The 24,235-nt window shown below is 39.9% G+C and overlaps 1 protein-coding gene across 2 annotated transcripts in view; it reads right to left on the reverse strand.

Moving 5' to 3' along the window:
• The window catches only part of map9 (microtubule-associated protein 9), a 30,539-nt gene extending 8,377 nt beyond the window's left edge, over window positions 1–22,162 (reverse strand). The window contains exons 1-11 of one of the 2 annotated variants that reach the window (XM_061984372.2): window positions 21,482–22,162; window positions 21,321–21,402; window positions 16,416–16,850; window positions 16,131–16,342; window positions 11,906–11,954; window positions 11,753–11,820; window positions 11,623–11,675; window positions 11,396–11,546; window positions 4,674–4,751; window positions 4,378–4,539; window positions 1,550–1,695 (exon numbers count right to left, since the gene is read on the reverse strand). In XM_061984372.2, coding sequence (XP_061840356.1) covers window positions 1,550–1,695; window positions 4,378–4,539; window positions 4,674–4,751; window positions 11,396–11,546; window positions 11,623–11,675; window positions 11,753–11,820; window positions 11,906–11,954; window positions 16,131–16,342; window positions 16,416–16,850; window positions 21,321–21,402; window positions 21,482–21,565 — 1,520 coding nt within the window. In that variant the 5' untranslated portion in view covers window positions 21,566–22,162. Of the gene's footprint in view, window positions 1–1,549; window positions 1,696–4,377; window positions 4,540–4,673; window positions 4,752–11,395; window positions 11,547–11,622; window positions 11,679–11,752; window positions 11,821–11,905; window positions 11,955–16,130; window positions 16,343–16,415; window positions 16,851–21,320; window positions 21,403–21,481 lie in introns of both variants that reach the window. The other variant, XM_061984371.2, reaches the window with a different exon arrangement.
• Between the last annotated feature and the right edge of the window lie 2,073 nt (window positions 22,163–24,235).

Consider the following 24,235-nt stretch of genomic DNA (forward strand, 5'->3'; position numbering starts at 1 on the left):
AAATAACTTGTACAGTTTTTCCATGAACAATATAATGTTGTAAAAACCAATGTCAATTTAACACATAAATTGTGGTAACTAAGCTGCCAGATTTTTCTGTAAAAAAAACAGTGGTACTGTTTTTTACATTTACATGTTGTAAAAAATAAAAAATAAACCACTATGTTTTACTGTAAAATGTTGTAAATGTTAGTTTTTAAAATGGACAGTCTACTTAAAACAATTTATATAATTAATAATGAAATCCAGAGGCAAATTCATACATTATTCACTGTTACAAGTGGCCCTCTGATGGCAGCCATAACTGCCATGTGGCCCTCAATGAAAACCAGTTTGTGTGTTTTTATGTACGTGTATATATATATATATATATATATATATATATATATATATATATATATATATATATATATATATATATATATATATATATATATATATATATATATATATATATATATATATATGTATATATATATATATATATATATATATATATATGTATATATATATATATATATTAGAGATGCGCGGATAGGCAATTATTTCATCCGCAACCGCATCACAAAAGTCGTCGCCCATCCGCCATCCACCCGAACTAACATTTTTTCAAAACCGCACCCGCCCGCACCCACCCGTTGTTATATATCTAATATAGACAATGCAAGGCATTAGTGAGGTTATAAAGCTTTTGCCTGTTAAAGAAAGGAGACTGATCCAATGCAGCAGAGACATTCAATGCGTGCCACGCTGTCACGGCCCAGACGCACACCAGTGCGCAATCATCTGGGAGCCGCGCTGAGCGCACTTCCAAGCGCGCTCGCGCCACTCAAACTGCTGCAGGCAGCTGTGTTCACACATGCATCTGTAAGCCTTGTTTTAACATCCTGTGGCACTCTTCTGGGATCACGGCGGACGAAACTGCTCATGCTCAGGGTGTTTGTGGAGGTTCGGGGTTTTGCACAAATGTGATGCACCATGTTAGATGTCCCGGTTTTGTGACTGTCGTAGACATAAACAGCGTCACAGCTCTTGCAAATCACGTAGCCAGCATTACTATCAACCTGATTTACAACCTCATAAAAACGAGTCCACGCTGAACTTTTCTGGCCTTTTTTTCCCCTGGTCTTTCGTATTCCCTTTTTTAGTTTGTCGCGTATACCACGTTTGCTGCCGGCGTTGCCATCTTCTTTTTTCTTCTTCTTCTATTGTGGCGTGCTGCAGGTGCCTGATGATAAATAATTGCCTGTTTCAAAGAGTGCTGCTCGTTTTTCGTATGTGGGTAACAACATTTAACTATGTATATATATTTCCGAATTGGTTTAACTGCCACCGCCTGAATCTATTTAAAATCTAATTTTTTTTAATTTCAACCGCCCGACCCGCGGATAATCCACGGACTGCGCGGTTGTGTCCGCAAACCGCGCATCTCTAATATATATATATATATGTATATATATATATGATGTAATATTATAAGAATAAAGTTAAAAAATAAGGACATCATTGTATGTATCATTAGTGAATGACACATGAAAAAGTCACTTACCAGGTAGAAAAAGCAGACTGGCTGCCTCTCTTCCTTTCATCCTCTTCCTCCTTCTTCTTCAGCGTGTGTTTCTTCTCAGCCTCTCTTTGCTTTCGCCACTTGTCTCGCAGTATTTTATCATGGTCGCGCTTCCACTGATCAAACACCTGCAACCATATCAACACTCACGGTTAGCTTGAGATGGTTTTAGGTTGTTTTTTTCAGTTTCAAACTACAAAACCCAAAAGCGATGAAGTTGTCACGTTGTGTAAATGGTAAATAAAAAGAGAATACAACAACTCCTTTTCAACTTATATTCAATTGAATAGACTGCAAAGACAAGATATTTCATGTTCACACTGAGAAACGTAATTAAAAATAAAAATAAAAAGTAACTTAGAATTTATTGGCAGCAACACGTGGCAAAAAAAAGCCGGCAGCGTTTCTGGGTGTTGTTGATAAATGGCTTTGGCTTTGCATAGTAGAGTTTTAACTTGCACTTACAGATTCCCAGAGCCCAAAAAAAGTCTGCGGGCTATAGAGCGTTTTCTATTCGGGCTCCAGTACTATGGAATGCCCTCCCGGTAACAATTAGAGATGCTACCTCAGTAGAAGCATTTAAGTCCCATCTTAAAACTCATTTGTATACTCTAGCCTTTAAATAGCCCCCCTGTTAGACCAGTTGATCTGCCGTTTCTTTTCTTTTCTCCTCTGCTCCCCTTTTCCTTGAGGGGGGGGGGGGGGGGGGGGGGGGGGGGGCACAGGTCCGGTGGCCATGGATGAAGTGCTGGCTGTCCAGAGTCGGGACCCGGGGTGGACCGCTCGCCTGTGCATCGGCTGGGAACATCTCTGCGCTGCTGACCCGTCTCCGCTCGGGATGGTGTCCTGCTGGCCCCACTATGGACTGGACTCTTACTATTATGTTGGATCCACTATGGACTGGACTCTCACAATATTATGTCAGACCCACTCGACATCCATTGCTTTCGGTCTCCCCTAGAGGGGGGGGGTTACCCACATATGCGGTCCTCTCCAAGGTTTCTCATAGTCATTCACATCGACGTCCCACTGGGGTGAGTTTTCCTTGCCCGTATGTGGGCTTTGTACCGAGGATGTCGTTGTGGCTTGTGCAGCCCTTTGAGACACTTGTGATTTAGGGCTATATAAATAAAGATTGATTGATTGATTGATTGATGTAGCGACCAACTGTAGTTACTGACAGTGGGTTTCTGAAGTGTTCCTGAGCCCATGTGGTGATATCCTTTACTGATGTCGCTTTTTGATGCAGTACCGCCTGAGGGATCCAAGGTGTGTAATATCATGGCTTACGTGCAGTGATTTCTCCAGATTCTCTCAACCTTTTGATGATATTACAGAGCGTAGATAGTGAAATCCCTAAATTCCTTGCAATAGCTGCTTGAGAAATGTTGTTCTTAAACAATTTGCTCAGGCATTTGTTGACAAAGTGGTGACCCTCGCCCCGTCCTTGTTTGTGAACGACTGAGCATTTCATGCTTTTATACCCAATCATGGCACCCACCTGTTCCCAATTAGCCTGTTCACCTGTGGGATGTTCCGAATAAGTCTTTGATGAGCATTCCTCAACTTTCTCACTCTTTTTTGAAACAACAAATTCCAAATGAGCTAATATTAGCAAAAAATAAAGTTTTCCAATTCGAACATGAAATATCTTGTCTTTGCAGTCTATTCAATTGAATATAAGTTGAAAAGGATTTGTTGTATTCTCTTTTTATTTACCATTTACACAACGTCACAACTTCACTGCTTTTGTACACAAGCGCATCTCAGCAGTTGTAAAATGCAGCTTTTTTCCAACAAAAAATATTACAAATGCTGATTTTGAGGAAGCAATACATGGACAGAAGGTTCATAAGTTTGTGCTTACAAGCTCAACCTGTAAGTCAACCTGTAAGAATCCCCTTCTCTATGTCCGCCATTTTACCCCCTCACCCTTCTTCTTCTTCTTTACTTTTGGCGGACGGCAACATGCGCAAATGACAATGGCTCTGACGGCCTTAAATTGAGTGTGAAATACTGGTGCTCTAAGTGCACATGTGTGAAATTTACTACCAAAAGTTTTAACTTGAAGAAAAATGTTTGTTTTTTTTTAGTGGCGAACCGTTGGGCGTGAGTTAAAACATTTTTATGTGTTTGTGGAGTTTTTGCAGTAATTTCACTCCATATGCTTATTTTGCTTGTTTTATTCCAAATCCAGTGTGGCGGTGTTAGAATAATTGTAAGTAATCACAAAAAACTTTGTGTTGAAATGAGTTCCAGGCAAAAGGACAGGGGCTGTCTTTGAGGCCGACCAAGAGTAATGCTCGTAAAACTCCACTGAGTAAAGGGGAGAGCCACATGAAGGGTTTTCTGTTTTCTCTCATGTATGGTAATCAACAGAAGGATGTTGTTCTAGCCCAAGGACTTCAAAGCGGAGAGATGACAGGATCTGCCTAATTTCCAGACGAACTCTTTTTGAAGTATTTTACAAACTCTTTTTGAACTATTTTATGGAACTCTTTTTGAACTGACCTTTCCTGTGAATTGTTTACGACCTTTTCTGTGAACTTTTTTGCAACCTTTGTCCTTTGGAAACAGCGGTGGCCATGTGGTCGGGGAGGGTCCAAAATAAAAGAAGGAGGCATGCAATCTTTTGGCAGAGAGTGCTGGAGATTGTACAAGGATACAATGTCCGGGCGACTCTCCTCATTATATTGAGTCCGAATTGAATTCTGTCTCTGTTTAATTCTTTGCCTCTTGTCTTGTTTAATAGATGTCATCAGTGTTTGAACCTGACAGGCGGTGTGTCATCATATTCACGGGCATTCTACCTGTTCAGCCGTTTTCCTTTTTTCCTCCACTTCTTGCACCACTCTTTGCTCCTTCCTCATCTTATTCTTCTCTTTCTTTGCTTTGGCTTTAAAAATCTCGTCTTTCTTTTTTTTCCAGGCCTCGTACGACGCGGCGGCGTCTTTCCTCTTCTCCTCTTCTTCCTGTTTGTGGCGGCCGCAAAGAAAACCAAGATAAAAGGTGTGCAGGAAAAGAACGCAGCGTGATTTAGTTTTACCGTAGTCTGGTAGAGATGGTTCCCCTGTGCTGAGAGGTTCTCGTCTTCTCAGCTGCTCACCTTTTTCTTTTGCTCTTTCAGAATCTTCTCTCTGTTTGTGCTCTCCACGGTCAGTTCCTTTTTCTTTTTCAGCCAATCCTTTGAGAAGTACAAGTGAGATTTTTAAATGACAAACATTCTCTTTTGGAAATAAAATGCATTTATTTGTTAAAAACCAAATGAGGTCACCCCCTGCATTTCGGCAACTATTTTATTATTTCTAAAAATGGAACTTGGATATAATTTTAGAGCAGTCAGTGTACAACTTGTTTCCACCCAATGAACCTCAACTGTCCCATGCTACTGTTGCGTTTGACAACAGTACATTCATCACACTTCCCCCCCCCCCCCCTCCACCGCCATCACAATCCTGTCTGTCACACTCCGTAGCCATTGTGTCTTTTGTCTCAGAATTTTTCGTCCCAGACGAAGGGTCTGGAAACCCTTTACCTCAGAATTTTTCGTCCCAGACGAACGGTCTGGAAACCCTTTACCTCAGAATTTTTCGTCCCAGACGAAGGGTCTGGAAACCCTTACTCGTTTAGGCGACGACCAATGACCCAGGGTGAGCTACACCCAACTATTAGTTTATTCGTCAATGAAACTGCCCGTCACGGTAGTCGAGACACAATGGCGCGAGATGACCACTTATTTACAGCTTTTTATGTAATGGCGGACAAGGGAGAAATGCAATCAATCCATCAAAATGTCCACTCTCACATCCCCGTCTCGTACAAAACACCTACTCTGTGTCTGGTGTACAAACAGTGTTTGACTTACATACTTCAAGACAGACTCCTAAAGCAGATTTTAGAAAAAGGCTCTGCTTACCTTGTTTTTGTTTGGCCACTCGTGAGTCTGTCCAGAAGAGTGTAAGAGGTGTCCAATTCTCAGCGTGTCGCCCGGACGAGCCCCCAATTTGTTGCGTTTTTGACCAGTTTTTCCTCCCAGGGAATTCAAGTCACAATTCGCTCCCAAGTTCTTTCCGACACTTAAAGCTGAGTTAAAAAACCACCAGAGACAGAATAGGTATTTTGTTGTAAATTCTCAAAGCTTTGCCAATATACATTTTGATTGAGACCAGTCTATCCCTAGAACCTTCTATCGCGCCTCCCAAAAATGGTCTGTCTTCCCGATCCCACCACCCTCTCTCTCGTCCCATCTCTGTAGACATAACAAAATGCTAGTCTAAACACATTCCAAAGAACTCAAGGTTTACACACATAGTATACTTGCTGACAGAGCATCAACAGAATAAATGGAAAACACGAGCTGTGTTCAAATATGACTAAGAAATGAAAGAAGTACAACTTAAATTCAGATATATGTAAATATCTGCCTCCGACACTACCCACAAGACCATGACATTACCAACAACGTGCTTGACAAACAAAGCAAACAAACGTATCTTCGTATTTACTCGTGTTGCCAGATATTTAGACAATTATGGCTACAATACAATACAACGCAGATAGCACCCTGATCAAAATTCCTGCGGATATTTAAATGGGCCAAAAAGCTAGCATAAAACGTTAGCATGCTAACAGTAGCTTGTTATAATAGGAACAGTTAACATACTAGCAAACGGGAGACATGTCTCAAAACCCATGAATTTTGGGTTCATACCAATAAAATTAGCAAAAAATGCTAGCATAAACTGTTAGCATGCTAATATAGCATCAAACGTTAGCATGATGCATAGAAAAAGTTAGCTTACTTCGAAGATGGCACCAAGTATCAAAATTCATGGCTTTTGGGTTTGTACGAATAAAATTAGAAAACATGCTGGCGTAAAACGTTAACATGCTAACGTTAGCTTGTTATAATCGGAACTGTTAGCAGACTTACAAGGAGACATGTCTCAAAACCCATTCATTTGAGGTTCATACAAGTAAAATGAGCAAAAAACGCGAGCATAAAATAATGGCATAATGACACTGGAACCATTAACATACTTCTAATATGTTTATCAAAATATAACTATAGATGTCAACATTGTGTATGTGCTGAAAGATTCATTTATGTCAACATTGTGTATGTGCTGAAAGATTCATTTATGATTGTTTATCAAAATATAACTATAGATGTCAACCTCGTGTATGTGCTGAAAGATTCATTTATGATTGTTTATCAAAATATAACTATAGATGTCAACATTGTGTACGTGCTGAAAGATTCATTTATGATTGTTTATCAAAATATAACTATATATGTCAACATTGTGTATGTGCTGAAATATTAATCTATGATTGTTTATCAAAATATAACTATAAATGTCAACATTGTGTACGTGCTGAAAGATTCATTTTTGATTGTTTATCAAAATATAACTATAGATGTCAACATTGTGTATGTGCTGAAAGATTCATTTATGATTATTTATCAAAATATAACTATAGATGTCAACCTCGTGTATGTGCTGAAAGATTCATTTATGATTGTTTATCAAAATATAACTATAGATGTCAACATTGTGTATGTGCTGAAATATTAATCTATGATTGTTAATCAAAATATAACTATAGATGTCAACATCGTGTATGTGCTGAAAGATTCATTTATGATTGTTTATCAAAATATAACTATAGATGTCAACGTTGTGTATGTGCTGAAAGATTCATTTATGATTGTTTTTCAAAATATAACTATAGATGTCAACATTGTGTATGTGCTGAAATATTAATCTATGATTGTTTATCAAAATATAACTATAGATGTCAACATTGTGTATGTGCTGAAATATTAATCTATGATTGTTTATCAAAATATAACTATAGATGTCAACATCGTGTATGTGCTGAAATATTAATCTATGATTGTTTATCAAAATATAACTATATATGTCAACATTGTGTATGTGCTGAAAGATTCATTTATGATTGTTTATCAAAATATAACTATAGATGTCAACCTCGTGTATGTGCTGAAAGATTCATTTATGATTGTTTATCAAAATATAACTATAGATGTCAACATTGTGTATGTGCTGAAATATTAATCTATGATTGTTTATCAAAATATAACTATATATGTCAACATTGTGTATGTGCTGAAAGATTCATTTATGATTGTTTATCAAAATATAACTATAGATGTCAACCTCGTGTATGTGCTGAAAGATTCATTTATGATTGTTTATCAAAATATAACTATAGATGTCAACATTGTGTATGTGCTGAAATATTAATCTATGATTGTTTATCAAAATATAACTATAGATGTCAACATTGTGTATGTGCTGAAAGATTCATTTATGATTGTTTATTAAAATATAACTATAGATGTCAACATCGTGTATGTGCTGAAAGATTAATTTATGATTGTTTATCAAAATATAACTATATATGTCAACATTGTGTATGTGCTGAAATATTTATTTATGATTGTTTATTAAAATATAACTCTAGATCTTAACACTGTGTATGTGCTGAAAGATTAATCTATGATTTTTGCTTTTGATAAAAACTTAATGAACTCTTTTAGGTTTTGCTCATATTTGCTTTCTTTTATTTAGACTCACCGAGTTGGTGCTTTTGGAAACACTCGTAGCAAACAAGTGTTTAAGAAATACAAATAAGATCAAGATAGTAGGTCAAATGGGAAATAACAAACGTTAACACTATATTGTTCTCTGCTCGCTGTGCATATCCTACCAAGTCAGACCTATACTGTTTCAATGTCCATTTCTCTGATGATATCATTGTTGATGACTGAAGTGCTGATATCAACCAAACCTAACCCCCTCCACATCCCACCCCTCGGATTGTAAATAATGTAAATAATTCAATGTATATACTCTGATGATTATCTTGTGTGATGACTGTATTATGATGATAGTATATATTTGTACCATGAATTGAATAACGTGGACCCTGACTTAAACAAGTTGAAAAACTTATTGGGATGTTACCATTTAGTGGTCAATTGTACAGAATATGTACTGTACTGTGCAATCTACTAATAAAAGTTTCAATCAATCAATCAATATCAAACAAACCATTAACGAAGTGATCACTGCAAACTCGTGCATTCTTCGACTCTGCTCCCTTGGACTGGAGTGTGAGCTGCTTTTTCCGTCGATGTTTCTACAAATCATGCACTCTTTTTCCCGTTTTGATAACCTTTTAAGGAACTCCGAAGAAACAGTTATCCTTTCCACGATTGGAACGATTCGTACAGCTGACAACAACACAAGTGTAGAGCAGTTTTTTCTTGGAGAAAGGCTAAATAGCGCCTGGTACCCATTGAGAACAGAGCTAGCTTGACCACCACCAGTATTCATTGGGCCGGACGTGACATCAGTAACATTAAAAAAAATAAGAATAGTAGTGGACGGAGAAGCCAGGTCTCCCGGACCCCCAAAACAATGTAGTTGAATATCCCTGATGTACACTGACTATGCTGATGTGTATTCAGGTGGGATTTCTATAGTATTGTCCAGGGGCGTCACTAGCTTTTAAGGACAGGGGGGGCTTAGCCCCCAGGAGAGCGAACGTAGCGCACGAGCACAAAACTACACAAAATACTAACAAATACTTAGAAATTATTCATTGTTATTATTATTTTAAAAATCCACGGGACAAAATGAAATGCTCCCCGGGACGATAGCTTTTAACCATTTTTTTTCTTTTTATGTATTTATTCATTTAACATGTTATATTAAATGTCTTGGTTTTTCCTCCCTCTGAAAATCCTATGAAATATTTAACAAGCCATCCTATAATAATACAACAGCTATTAATGTAAAAATACAATAAAACAAATATATTTAATGATGTTTTTTTCATTATTTTAACATTAGGCTAATGTATATTACTTTATATAGATTTTACAAGAGTGATGTGGGCATTTTCTATATGAACAAGTCCAAGGACCGCAGGCAAGGTCGCAGAGAAAATGCAGACTGGATTTTGAGTGATGTGGGCATTTTCTTTGAGGTGGCGACTTGTCCAGGGTGTACCCCGCCTTCCGCCCGATTGTAGCTGAGATAGGCTCCAGCGCCCCCCGCGACCCCAAAAGGGAATAAGCGGTAGAAATGGATGGATGGATGGGCATTTTCTATATGAACAAATGGAATGCATTAGATACCGACACACTAAAGGGGCTCTTTACCTTAAAGTACCAATGATTGTCTCACACACACACACTAGGTGTGGTGAAATGTGTCCTCTGCATTTGACCCATCCCCTTGTTCACCCCCTGGGAGGTGAGGGGAGCAGTGGGCAGCAGCGGTGCCGCGCCCGGGAATCATTTTTGGTGATTTACGCTATGAAGTGAGGGGAAATAATGTGAATAATGACAGTTTATATGATTATTTATTTAAACTCATATTCGGGCCACTTTATAATGAATATGTCGGCATGTATTTGTTAAAAAAAACAAAAACAAAAACAAAAAACCACAAAAAAAATAAAAAATATATATATATATATATATATTAGAGATGCGCGGTTTGCGGGCACAACCGCGGAGTCCGGGGATTATCCGCGGATCGGGCGGATGAAATTAAAAAAAATTAGATTTTATCCGCGGGTCTGGTCGGGTCGGGCGGTTGAAATAAAAAAAAATTAGATTTTAAATAGATTCAGGCGGTGGCAGTTAAACCAATTCGGAAATATATATACATAGTTAAATGTTGTTACCCACATATGAAAAACGAGCAGGCACCTGCTGCATATGCCACAACAGAAGAAAAAAAAAAAAGAGATGGACACTTTTACGGAGCGGAGAAGGGACGGCTCGCCGGGGTCCGGGACCGAGGCCCCTTTTCCCCGAGAGGGCCCCACCGGGAGCGAGAAGGGCCCGACGCACGTCCAGGGTCACCACCGCGCCCATCGCACCGACACCCCGCCTCGTCCGCCTTCGCCGCGGCCAGCGTCACGCGCAGCAGGTAAGCAGCTTACCTGCCCGCCACCCCCGTGGCCGGGGGCTCGTAACAGGGGTCACTCCGCGCGCTCCGCCCGCGCAGCTTACCTGCCCGCCACCCCTGTTGCCGGGGGCGCGTAACAGGGGTCACTCCGCGCGCAGTGCGCTCACGAAAGGGGTGGGGCTCACCCTGGTTGATATAGACAGCAGGACGGTGGCCATGGAAGTTGGAACCCGCTAAGGAGTGTGTAACAACCCACCTGCCGAATCAACTAGCCCTGAAAATGGATGGCGCTGGAGCGTCGGGCCCATACCCGGCCGTCGCCGGCAGCGAGACGCGCTTGGAGGTGCGCTCAGCGCGGCTCCCATATGATTGCGCACTGGTGTGCGTCTGGGTCGTGACAGCGTGGCACGCGAATGTCTGTGCTGCATTGGATCAGTCTCCTTTCTTTAACAGGCAAAAGCTTTATAACCTCACTAATGCCTTGCATGGTCTATATTAGATATATAACAACGGGCGGGTGCGGGCGGGTGCGGTTCTGATCAAATGTTAGGTCGAATGGATGGTGGATGGTTGACGACTTTCTGATGCGGTTGCGGATGAAATAATTGCCTATCCGCGCATTTCTAATATATATATATATATATATATATGTATATATATAAAACACCAAATTATTCAGTGGGGCTTAAGAATATTTTAGGGGGGCTTGAGCCCCCCTAAAATAGGCCTAACAATGCCAATGGTATTGTCCCTTGAGAAAATAAACTGTAAAAACAATGGCTGCTGATATGTGGGGGGTAAACTCATTTTTGTATATTATTATCATCATTATATCTTGTCAAATGAAGAAGAAGAGCGTCCTTGTCCTACTAACCTGGTATACGGCGGCCCTGAGGTAATCTGCGTCTTGGTGTTGACTATCTCGTAAATCTTTAGAATCCAAAACTTTGAGCGTTCCTAAATACTTTGACTCCACCTTCTTGGAGCCCACACTTGTGACTCTCTTAGACTGAGAACTGGATGCCCTGTGTCAAATCAAACAAATGAAAGAGAATGAAGCTTCGGAACCTTTTTTAAGTCAGGCTGGATGATACCACTGACCTGGTATCAGACGCTTTGACTTGAACAGGAGTAATGGAGGGATCTGCTGACTCCTGCTGAAAAACAGTATATTGTTTCAATCAACAAATAAGTGAAGTAGAAGCTTGACTTGTAACACATGATGTCTTACATTAAACGCTTCTAGTGAAGCAAAATATGCCGATTGACGCTCTGTGGTGTCAGCTGAGGTGATGCCATCTGAAAAGAGTACAAATATCTCTTATGCTGCGCAACAAGTCTCATTAGCAGCTGTGGACGTGATGAAGATATTTGGAAAGCTCACTTGAAGCGCGTGAATCCGCACCTCTGCCACCGACACCGTCGTCACTCAACTACAATAAAACAGCATACCTTTACAACAATTACGAACAATTGAATAGCATGCATCCATGAATAACATGGAATGTGAAATACACTTAACCTGCCACAACATTAGGTACCGTATTTTCCGGACCATAGGGTGCACCCGAGTATAAAGCGCACAGCCGATGAATGGTCTATTTTTGATATTTTTCATATATAAGGCGCACCGGATTATAGGGCGCATTAAAGGAGTCATATTATTATTACTTTTTCTAAACGTAAAATACTTTCCTGTGGTCTACATAACATGTAATGGTGGTTCTTTGCTCAAAATGTTGCATGGATGATGTTTTACACATCATCTTCAAGTCACTTTCTTTTATATTTGTTGGGCGGTCTTATTTACGTGCCTCCACTTCGACAGCGTCATCTTTGTTGTAGCGGTGTAGCGTGCAAGGACGGGGGTGGAAGAAGTGTCAAAAGATGGAGCTAACTGTTTTAATGACATTCAGACTTTACTTCAATCAATAATGGAGCAGCATCTCCTCATCCGTGGCTCACTAGTGCAACAACAACGCCCGAAATGTGTTCCGTGAAAAACTGTAACTCTCTAATAGCCAAAGGTCCTTGGGTGAATTATTTAAACTCACTACACCGGTATGTTTTAGTGCTTTCATGGTGAGTTTACTGACAGATATAAGTAAGAACTTTACACTACTTTATATTAGAAATGGCAACAGCAGAGAATTAATGTCCCATAACAAGAAGACACAGAAAAAGAAGAAGCTTATCGACTACGGGGTCCGCACGGACTACAAAGGCCGATGCGCGGAAATTTTCAGGACTTATGCAGATCCCAAATACAGATCAGCAGGTATCAGAAAGTAAGAAAAGTTGCTTTTACATGATATTGCAAAGCAAAACGCCAGATAATATGTCTTACCTTATACACACACCATAATAATACTCCTATGTTGAAGCACAGTACAATCCATCAAGCTGTGTGGCTTCATAGCTTACCAAAGTCCTACTAAAACATGTTGATGGATTTTTGAGCGCCGTGTGTAACGTTCTATATTTTCAATGGAACATATAAAATGTTGGTGTTGTTTACTTGAGTCATATTGCAGTCTACACGTATCTCTTATGTGTGACTGCCATCATATTGCAGTCTACGCGTATCTCTTATGTGTGACCGCCATCATATGGCAGTCCACGCGTATCTCTTATGTGTGACTGCCATCATATTGCAGTCTACACGTATCTCTTATGTGTGACCGCCATCATATGGCAGTCTACACGTATCTCTTATGTGTGACTGCCATCATATTGCAGTCTACGACGTATCTCTTATGTGTGACCGCCATCATATGGCAGTCTACGCGTATCTCTTATGTGTGACTGCCATCATATTGCAGTCTACACGTATCTCTTATGTGTGACCGCCATCATATGGCAGTCTACACGTATCTCTTATGTGTGACCGCCATCATATGGCAGTCTACACGTATCTCTTATGTGTGACTGCCATCATATTGCAGTCTACGACGTATCTCTTATGTGTGACTGCCATCTACTGGTCACACGTATCATTTCACCATGTACCAAATAAAATAGCTTTGAGGTCGGTAAGCACGACCAAAATTATTCCGTACATTAGGTACACCGGGTTATAAGGCGCACTGTCGAGTTTTGAGAAAATGAAAGGGTTTTAAGTAGGGGTGTAACGGTACACAAAAATGTTGGTTCGGTACGTACCCCGGTTTAGAGGTCACGATTCGGTTCATTTTCGGTACAGCAAGAAAACAACAAAATATTAATTTTGGGGTTATTTATTTACCAAATTTGCAAAATCTTCCACCAAAAATATTTTAGTTAGTGTAATATTTGATGTGAAGTAATGGGAACCTTGGATAGGTCAATAATTCATAATAACATTGATTTTGATTCAATATTATGTTTTGAGCAATGACAGTTTGAAAGAAAAAAAAAACAGCTTCGTTTTATTAGTCAACATTGCAACTTTTTCTCAATTACATTTAACCTTTAAGCTTTTTTATTTTACTTTTGTTATGTTTTTGTTTATTTTAATAGTATCACACTTTTGACACCCTTGCTATAGATAATAAAATATTTAATGTGATAAATCTATGGATAAAAAGCAGAGCCTGGCGACGCATGCGCGTTTATCATAACTCTCTCTCTCTCTCTCTGTCTCTGCCCCTCCCTCACCAATGCTGCTGTTTGTTTTGTTTTTAACCCCTTCTTAACCCTGAACGTACATTGAAAATACACGCAACCCTAACTCAAAATGCCGGACATTTGAGGCGTTTAAGAAACTCCGCCCTGACAGCTCCGCAAAAGAGGACATGTCCGGTGAAAAGAGGACGTATGGTCAGTCTATCCTAGCCCGTTAGCTCATACTTGCCAACCCTCCCGGGACAAATGTTCTCCCGAAAATCTCCCGAAATTCAGGCGGAGCTGGAGGCCACGCCCCCTCCAGCTCCATGCGGACCTGAGTGACGTGTTGACAACCTGTTCTCACGTCCGCTTTCCCACCATATAAACAGCTAATGATGGAGGGCGAGTTCTTGGTTTCTTATGTGTGTTTATTGTTAGGCAGTTTCATTAACGTCCTCCCAGCGCAGTAACAACACACAACAACAGCAGTCAAGTTTTCGTCACCGTAAAGTAGTTCGTCTGCCGTAAACAGCAATGTTGTGACACTTTTAAACAGGACAATACTGCCATCTACTGTACATGCATATGTGACCCACCCATAATGTGTCACATTTTTGTGTTGATTTATTTATTTTATTTTGTGGTTTGAATTCGTTTTTGGAGCTGTCATTACACATTTATCAGTATTCACATTGGTCAGTAGGGGGCAGTAGGGCGTTTCTTCCCAATTGAATGCTATCACCTGCAGACCGGAAGTGTCTTGTCATTCTGATGAGTGCGACCAGTCTGTGAACAATTGAAACGTCCTGTGTGCTTTTTCCTCCTGTATAACAGGTTAGTTTTGGTGAATCAACTCACTGAATAATATCCATGTGATCTTTATAAGTTTAAGTACACATTCTGATGGTGGAGCCTAACTCTAAAGTGTTTGTGAGTTGTAGTTTGTATTTGTGAATGAATCCAGTGTACAGCTGCAGTAATCAATACAAAAAGGCGACGTGAGTGCGCAATGTTTATATAGGAACTTCTGATCCTAATTCAGACTCCCAAATTAGAGCTCCCGTTTTCTTATTGATTTTATAATGTATATTTGTATAATGTGTGTGTTCTGAAATAGTGACAGAGAATAGAACAAGGATGGACAATTCAACCTTTAACTCAACAATGAGTAGATGAGTGTTATGTGTGTGTATATGTGTAAATAAATGAACACTGAAATTCAAGTATTTCTTTTATTTATTTATATATATATATATATATATATATGTATACATATATATATATATGTAATAAAATATGTATATATATAGCTAGAATTCACTGAAAGTCAAGTATTTCTTATATATATATACATATATATATCTTAACCACGCCCCCAACCACGCCCCCACCCCCCACCTCCCGAAATCGGAGGTCTCAAGGTTGGCAAGTATGCGTTAGCTGCTAGCATGCCGTGTGTTGTGCCTCGGTGTGCCTTGTTTACACAACGTGCGTTACGCTACTTAATATGTCCGTGTGGAAACTCGTTCGGTACACCTCCGAACCGAACCGGAACCCCCGTACCGAAAGGGTTCAATTCAAATACACGTACCGTTACACCCCTAGTTTTAAGTCTGCCTTATAGTCCGATAAATACGGTACTGGTTTCATTGTGCCCACTTTCTTTAGGACGTAATCAATCGGCAACCAGTCCCGATCAATCAACCAACTAATCAATAGTCATACCCAGCCCCAGTGTTAAATCGTGTTAATCGTGTTAATCGCGTTAATCGCGTTAATCGCGTTAATGTTAAACTCGTTCGGTACACCTCCCAACCGAACCGGAACCCCCGTACCGAAACGGTTCAATTCAAATACACGTACCGTTACACCCCTAGTATTAAGTCTGCCTTATAGTCCGATAAATACGGTACTGGTTTCATTGTGCCCACTTTCTTTAGGACGTAATCAATCGGCAACCAGTCCCGATCAATCAACCAACTAATCAATAGTCATACCCATCCCCAGTGTTAAATGAGACTCACATGTGGACTGCAGCTCCTTACGGTTGCCAATTGTTCAGGAGAAGCAGCATCAGCAATGTCGATGCATGCATCCTGCTCAAGGAGAGGAGAAGTTGGAGGTCTACTCATAGCCAGTAGACATTCTGCAGCGTCAGCAGTTATCTGTGTGGCGTGCAGGCTCAATCCCACAGTCCTTTGTCTTGGCTTGGGCGTGGGCGTCTCCTTCTCCGTGCCTAAATGACCAGAATGGAAGTCACCAGCGAGCATGTGTTGGAATGTGCGTACGGTATCGGTTCCTAAACTCACCGAAACTCACGCTTTTAAAGTCGGCGTCCGAGGAAGTTTCCCGGTAGATTGTGTCTCCGCTGTTATCCATTCTGCTTTCGGGCCGGATGAGAGCGGGAGATTCTTTGCTGCGGAAAGGCGAGTCCAGACGTACGTCATCCGACTGGTACGACAGGGACACGGAGGAGTTGTTTCTCGTAGGCCGATGATGGTCGCCGAGTGTCTGGTCGTTAGGCCGCGAGTCGTCTTCACTGGACAACTTGCAGCTGTCTGTCGTCTCCTGTTGAGCTTCATCCAGAGATGGACTTCCTTTGGATTTCAGGAAAGATGTTCTCTTTTTGCTCCCTTGTTTGTCCTCGTCGTCCGAGAACTCAAAGTCGTTGATTTTGCTGCTGCTCTTTGCGGCCTTGAACGCATCGGACCGGTTTCTTCTTGATTTGAGCAGGCTCATGAAATCTGTCACAAAAAGGAAACGGTCATGTAAGCTAGATGAAGCAATTCCTGCAGGAATTGCGTGTGAATGCTCCAATGCTGAAGTTGAAGTGACAGAATGTAGTATGAATGTTGGAATGGTTTCTGTTAGAATAATTGTTTCTAAATGATCACAAAAACGTTGTATTACATTGAGTTCCTGACAAGAAGACAAAAGGCTGTCTTTGAAACCTACCAAGAAGAAGGCTCGTAACACTCCACTGTGTACGGGGGAAAGCCACATGAAGGGTTTTCTGTTTTCTCTCATGTATGGTAATCAACAGAAAGATATTGTTCTAACCCAGGGCTGCTCACACTTTTTCTGCAGGCGAGCTACTTTTCAATTGATCAAGTCGTGGGGATCTACCTCATTCATTTATATAATTTATATTTACTTATTTATGAAATATATGTTTTTGTTAACAAGTTAAAGGTGTTTAATGATAATGCAAGCATGTTTAACACATATAGTTAATATTGGTAATACATTAAAGGTGTTTAATGATAATACAAGTATGGTTAATACATATAGTTAATATTGTTCACAAGTTAAAGGTGTTTAAAGATAATGCAAGCATGTTTAACACATATAGTTAATATTGTTAACAAGTTAAAGGTGGTTAAAAATAATACAAGCATGTTTAACACAAATAGTTAATATTGTTAACAACTTAAAGGTGGTTAAAGATAATACAAGCATGTTTAACACATATAGTTAATATTGTTAACAAGTTAAAGGTGTTTAAAGATAATACAAGCATGTTTAACACATATAGTTAATATTGTTAACAAGTTAAATGTGTTTAAAGATAATACAAGCATGTTTAACACATATAGATTCCTTTCTTTCATGAAGACAAGAATATAAGTTGGTGTATTACCTGATTGTGATGACTTGCATTGATAGGAATCAGACAGTGGTGCTGATAAGGTCCGCATTTTCGAATGGAGGAGAAAAAAAGTCCTCCTTTCTGTCCAATGCCACATGAAAGTGGTTGGTTTTTGGCATCTTATTTGTCCAGCTTCCGTACTCCTTTGTATACACTTTACAAGGAATACATTGTCGGCAAACTCCGTAGCTTGCGCACTCCAGCTTTCTGAGACTCTTATTTAGGTAGCGCAGGCAGGATGAAGCAGAGCTTTTATTGTGCAACTGTGCAGTCGGTCTTTGGAGTTTTGACGACAGGTACGGCGCCAGAGTCTGTTGAAATAAAGTGTTTCTCGCCTTCCAGTCGGTAATTTTAAGGAGCTGGCAGCAGCCAGCGTCATCTCAGAAGACCCTCGGGTGCCGTGAATGTCAATCAAGTGACGAAAGTGACGTCATAGTGAAGTTTTATGATCGCTCATTTTTAGGACTTTTTTTAATGCCTGGCTGGTGATCGACTGACACACCCTCCGAGATCGACCGGTAGATCGCGATCGACGTAATGAGCACCCCTGTTCTAACCCAAGGACTTCAAAGCGGACAGATGGCAGGATTGATTGATTGAAACTTTTATTAGTAGGTTGCACAGTGAAGTACATATTCCGTACAATTGACCACTAAATGGTAACACCCGAATATGTTTTTCAACTTGTTTAAGTCGGGGTCCACTTAAATTGATTCATGATACAGTACAGTCATCACACAAGATAATCATCACAGTATATAAATTGAATTTTTTACATTATTTACAATAGGATCTGCCCAATTTCCAGACGAACTCTTTTTGAACTATTTTATGGACCTCTTTTTGAAGTACCGTATTTTTCGGACTATAAGTCGCAGTTTTTTTCATAGTTTGGCTGGGCTCCAGTGCGACTTATACATGTTTTTTTCCTTTTTTTATTATGCATTTTCGACAGGTGGGACTTATACTCCAGTGCGACTTATACTCCGAAAAATACGGTATTTTACGAACTCTTTTTGAACTATTTTACGAACTCTTTTTGAACTGACCTTTCATGTGAATTGTTTACAACCTTTTCTGTGAACTTTTTGCGACCTTTGTCTTTTGGAAACAAAGGTGACCATGTGGTCGGGCAGGGTCCAAAATAAAAGGAGGCATGCAATCTTTTGGCAGAGCGTGCTGAGATACTGTGTACAAGAGTACAGTGTGTCCAGGCGTGTCTCCTCAATTGAGTCCAAATTGAATTCTGTCTCTGTTTAATTCTTTGCCTCTTGTCTTGTTTAATAGATGTCATCAGTGTTTGAACCTGACAGTTTCAATGTTGAAAAGTTTGAATTTCCAGGGAGACTGGAATTTGGTTTGGAACTTGGGAACGTGTTAGTTTGAATGTGCAGGATGAGTGGAATGTGTTGAAGGTGGAATGGTTTGAATAGGTTGAGAAATGTGGGGATTGTGCAACTTGGAAAAATGTCCCATTCATTTCAAGGGGAACTTCCTGGAAATTTCAGAATTTTGGGAAAAGCGTTTTTTTTTTAAAAATTGATTAGGAGCATGAATGTTCCAAAAGAGCTGGATTGGTTGGTGTTGGAATTGTTAAAATCAGGCAAGAAATGTTGAAGTAGTAAATGGTATTAGGGAATTTGGGGAAATTCTGAATTATTTTTTTTAATGGTAAAAAAAAACTTGAATAGTCTGAATGAGTTGAAATGGCTGGTGTTGGAATTTTTCAAATCGGGTCCCCACATCTGCGGTCCCCTCCAAGGTTTCTCATTGTCATCCCATTGGGTTGAGTTTTTCCTTGCCCTGATGTGGGATCTGAGCCCAGTATGTCGTTGTGGCTTGTGCAGCCCTTTGAGACACTTGTGATTTAGGGCTATATAAGTAAACATTGATGAACACATACAAATGACTTTAAACTACCTTAATGGCCTTAATAGCCTCGACCCCTCTCTCCTCTCTAACTTCAGACCTATCTCTAATCTTCCATACATTTCCAAAATATTAGAGAAGGTTGTCTACAGTCAGTTGTTGCCCTTCTTAGAGGATAATGGTATCACTGAGCTGTTCCAGTCCGGTTTTAAAGCCCTCCACAGCACAGAGTCAGCGCTTCTAAAAGTTTTTAACGATATCCTCCTGTCCACTGATTCTGGTAAATATGTTGTCCTGGTGCTTTTAGATCTGTCTGCTGCGTTCGACACCGTCGACCACGCCACCTTAATCACTCGTCTTGAGAACTGTGTGGGCATTAAGGGCGTCGCCCTCAACTGGTTCCGGTCGTACCTAACCGACAGGAGTTTTTGTGTAAAAGTAGACAGTTTTATGTCGTCCACAGCTCATTTACCACATGGGGTCCCCCAGGGCTCAATCCTTGCCCCAATTTTATTTGCGCTTTACCTTCTCCCCCTTGGTTCTATTTTTAGGAAGTACAGTATTGCATTTCATTTTTATGCCGATGATTGCCAGATTTATTTTCCCATGGCACAAAATAACACGGTTCAACGTCTTATTGACTGCCTGCACGACATCAAAGTCTGGCTTTCAGCTAACTTCCTGAGCCTAAATGAAGACAAAACAGAAGTTATGTTGTTCGGTCCAAGTCGCTCTCCCTCCCCCAACGTTGACCTCGGCACTCTGACCCCGTATCTCAGCGACTCTGTCACAAACCTGGGGGTAAAGTTTGACTCAGATTTTAAATTCGAAAAACAAATCAGCAGCGTCGTTCAAAAAAGCTTTTATCAATTACGCCAAATAGCGAAAGTGAAACCGCTTCTATCAAGACATGATCTTGAGAAATTAATCCACGCTTTTATCTCGACTCGTCTTGATTATTGTAATGCCCTGTATGTTGGCATTAGCCAGGCCTCCCTCGCCCGCCTGCAGCTCGTGCAGAACTCTGCTGCTCGTCTGCTAACACAGACCCGCAGACGTGAGCACATCACCCCTATTTTAGCGTCCCTTCACTGGCTCCCTGTGCGTTACCGAATACATTTTAAACTCCTTTTATTTGTTTTTAAATGTCTAAACAACCTCGCGCCAACCTATCTCTCCGACCTCCTTCAGCCTTACTGCCCCACCCGATCCTTAAGATCAGCCGATCAGCTGCTGTTGACGGTCCCTGACACAAGGCTGAAGCTTAGAGGTGACAGAGCTTTCGCCGTTGCTGCTCCCAAGCTCTGGAACGACCTACCCCTGAGTGTTAGACAAGCCTCCTCTCTTCCTGTTTTTAAATCTCTCTTAAAAACATACTTTTATTCCATGGCTTTTAACACTGAGTGATATCCATCCTGCAATGGCGCCCCATAATACACCTGCTGTGATCCTGTTTTTATTAATTCTATTTTAATTATTTATTTTTTATCATGTTCTGTTTGTGTTGTGTTGTGTTTGCTCGGTACTCGTTTTATCTTTTAACCTGCTCATTGTACAGCACTTTGGCTACCCCTGTGGTAAATTTTAAATGTGCTCTATAAATAAAGTTGATTTGATTTGATTTGATTAATGGACCGAACTTGGAGATTGAACTAAGAAATGTGCTTATTTAGAGTTAGACTATGACTGGTCTTACCGTCACCATCCTCAAAGTCCTGCGGGCACAACAGTGATGAGGTCTTCCTGGCTCTGGCAGACAAAGCACTTTGGAGTTCATCCTGCAACCAAAAGGCTTAAATACATTTACTGTGTCTTTAAAAAAAAAAAAATTAAAAAAAAAGTAGTATCGTGTTTTACTTGGAATGTTGTCCTTTTCGTCGTTTTGGGACTTTTTGTGAACGCCAGAGTCTCGAACAATTGGTTGGTCATCTCTGCGAACATAAAGAAGCTTTTCGGCCCCGGGAAATGATTAGCATGTTAGCATGTTAGCTCCTTGCCGTTAGCATGTTAGCTCCGTCGTGCTAGCGGCAACCAGTAAGCTCCGCGGCGCCCAAAGTCGCTCGGGTGAGTCGCCATTAAGTGTCGCGGTACGTATCGGTGTGTCTACGAAGACGGACAAAGATGCTCAACCTCGACAAATGTTACGTCGTTATTGTCAATAATGACGGCGGAAAATGCCAGATTGTTGACCGTAACCTAGGGAGACGCTGTTTTCCGTTTCCTAGCACGCATGCGCGGTTCATGTTCCCTCCCAATGTTTACAGCATGGGAGATGACGTCATCGTTACTCCTCACAATAAACGGTGACGATGACGTTGGAAGGAACCAAATAAATAAATAAATAAATAAAGGAAGGAACCAAAAACAACCTCGAAAAACGTTACGTCGTTATTGTCAATAGTGACATTTGGTGGCGACGGCGGAAAAATGCCAGATTGTTGACCGTATCCTCGGGAAACGCGATTTCCGGTTTCCTAGCACGCATGCGCGGTTCAATTTCCCTCCCAGTGTTTACCGCATGGGAGATGACGTCATCGTTACTCGGTGACGATGACGTTGGAAGGAACCAAATAAATAAATAAAAGTAAGGAACCAAAACAACTATTACGCACTCTTACACGTGGATGACGTCAGCCTGTGTCGTTTTTATGAAGTTGTTGGGCAAACATTGTGTGCTTTCAGGACAAACAAACAAAAATGCAGTTAATGCCTTGTTCGTTTCCATAAATGTATTGTTATTATTTTTATTTTATTTTATAAACCTTTATTTATAAACTGCAACATTTACAAACAATAGAGAAATAATAATAATCAAAATGAGTACAAAATAAGTACGAAAACAGTACTAAACAGCGCCAGGGGGTTGTAAACTCAATAAAGTAACTAAAATAGAATGCAAAAAAAAAATTATATTATATATATATATATATATATATATATATATGTATATATATATATATATATATATATATATATGCTCACACAAGTTCAGTAAATAACTTACATTTGGAACACGGTATAATCGTTTTCACAGCATTTTGGTTGTTAAAAGTCATACTTGCCAACCTTGAGACCTCCGATTTCGGGAGGTGGGGGGTGGGGGCGTGGTCGGGGGTGGGACGGGGCGTGGTTGGGGGCGTGGTTAAGAGGGGAGGAGTATATTGACAGCTAGAATTCACCAAGTCAAGTATTTCATACATATATATATATATATATATATATATATATATATATATATATATATATATATATATATATATATATATACATCCTGAAAATATGCAAACAAAACTGTGTTTGGATAATTGATACTTCAAACTTGCATAAATAAATATTAAGGAATATAACATAATATAAATATAAATGCTAAAGTTGTTGATAAACAAGCAATTATTTTTAATAATTAAATATGGTCATTTTAAATGAATTATTATGATAATTTAAAATCAATTATTTCAAATATGTTTATTTTAATGTATAATTCTATGGCTGGATGTAATAAGGAGTCAGGAAAAAATACAAAGAAAAATACAATTATTTTTGATGTTTTTAGCAAAATATATTAAAAATGTATTTTTTTTATTTTTTTTAAATTAATAAATATATTTATTTTTAGGTAAGATAAACATAATAATACAATGTATCTCTAGTCTGGATGATTTAGTTCTTGTCACCCTGTTGTCCTCCCGTCATGAAAAAAGGCTGTCCTCACTCAGGTCCGCATGGAGCTGGAGGGGGCGTGGCTTCCAGCTCCGGCTGAAAACCGGGAGATTTTCGGGAGAATATTTGTCCCGGGAGGTTTTCGGGAGAAGCACTGAATTTCGGGAGTCTCCCGGAAAATTCGGGAGGGTTGGCAAGTATGTTAAAAGTAGAGAGTGTTTTAACGTAGAGTTCTAATTCTTTTTTTAAAGGCACAAAAAACAGGTCGAGTGTTGAGAAACTTACATTTATGAATATAAAACTTAGCCAATAGTATAATGAGGTTGCAAAGGTCAAATTCCTTTTACATTTTTTTTGGTTCGTTTCCATAATCACTCCATTGAACAACGGAACAAGTGCAATACACGAGACACCATAAGCCCAACATTTTAAATATCCATCCATCCATCCATCCATTTTCTACTGCTTGTCCCTTTCGGGGTGGCGGGGTGTGTGCTGGAGCCTATCTCAGCTGCATTCGGGCGGAAAAATAATAAAATGTAATAATTTTCTCACGTACTTTCTCCCCGTAGGCAATAAAGGGATTTTAATTATTGCCGGTATTTAAAATGATCGTGGATGAACCTTTTTAAGTTAAAGTTAAAAGTACCCATGATTGTCACAAGTGAGGGGAGCCGTGAGCAGCAGCAGTGGCCGCGCCCGGGAATAATTTTTGGGTGATTTAGCCCCCAATTCCCACCCTTGATGCTGAGTGTCAACTCGTGTGATTAATCACCAAAAAAAAAACATGTCATCAATCATGAACACACTTAGATTGATGATGCAATTTATTTTGCCTGTAACGTCCTCATTTAATGTGCGTTAGCGTACTGTTAGCATGCTAATGATGATGAGGTATGCTTTTTTTAATTAGCTTTTTAGCTAATTGTTGCCATCTTGGCAGTATGCTAA

Source organism: Nerophis lumbriciformis, linkage group LG25 (genome assembly GCF_033978685.3).
Source record: "Nerophis lumbriciformis linkage group LG25, RoL_Nlum_v2.1, whole genome shotgun sequence".
Classification (NCBI taxonomy): domain Eukaryota; kingdom Metazoa; phylum Chordata; class Actinopteri; order Syngnathiformes; family Syngnathidae; genus Nerophis; species Nerophis lumbriciformis.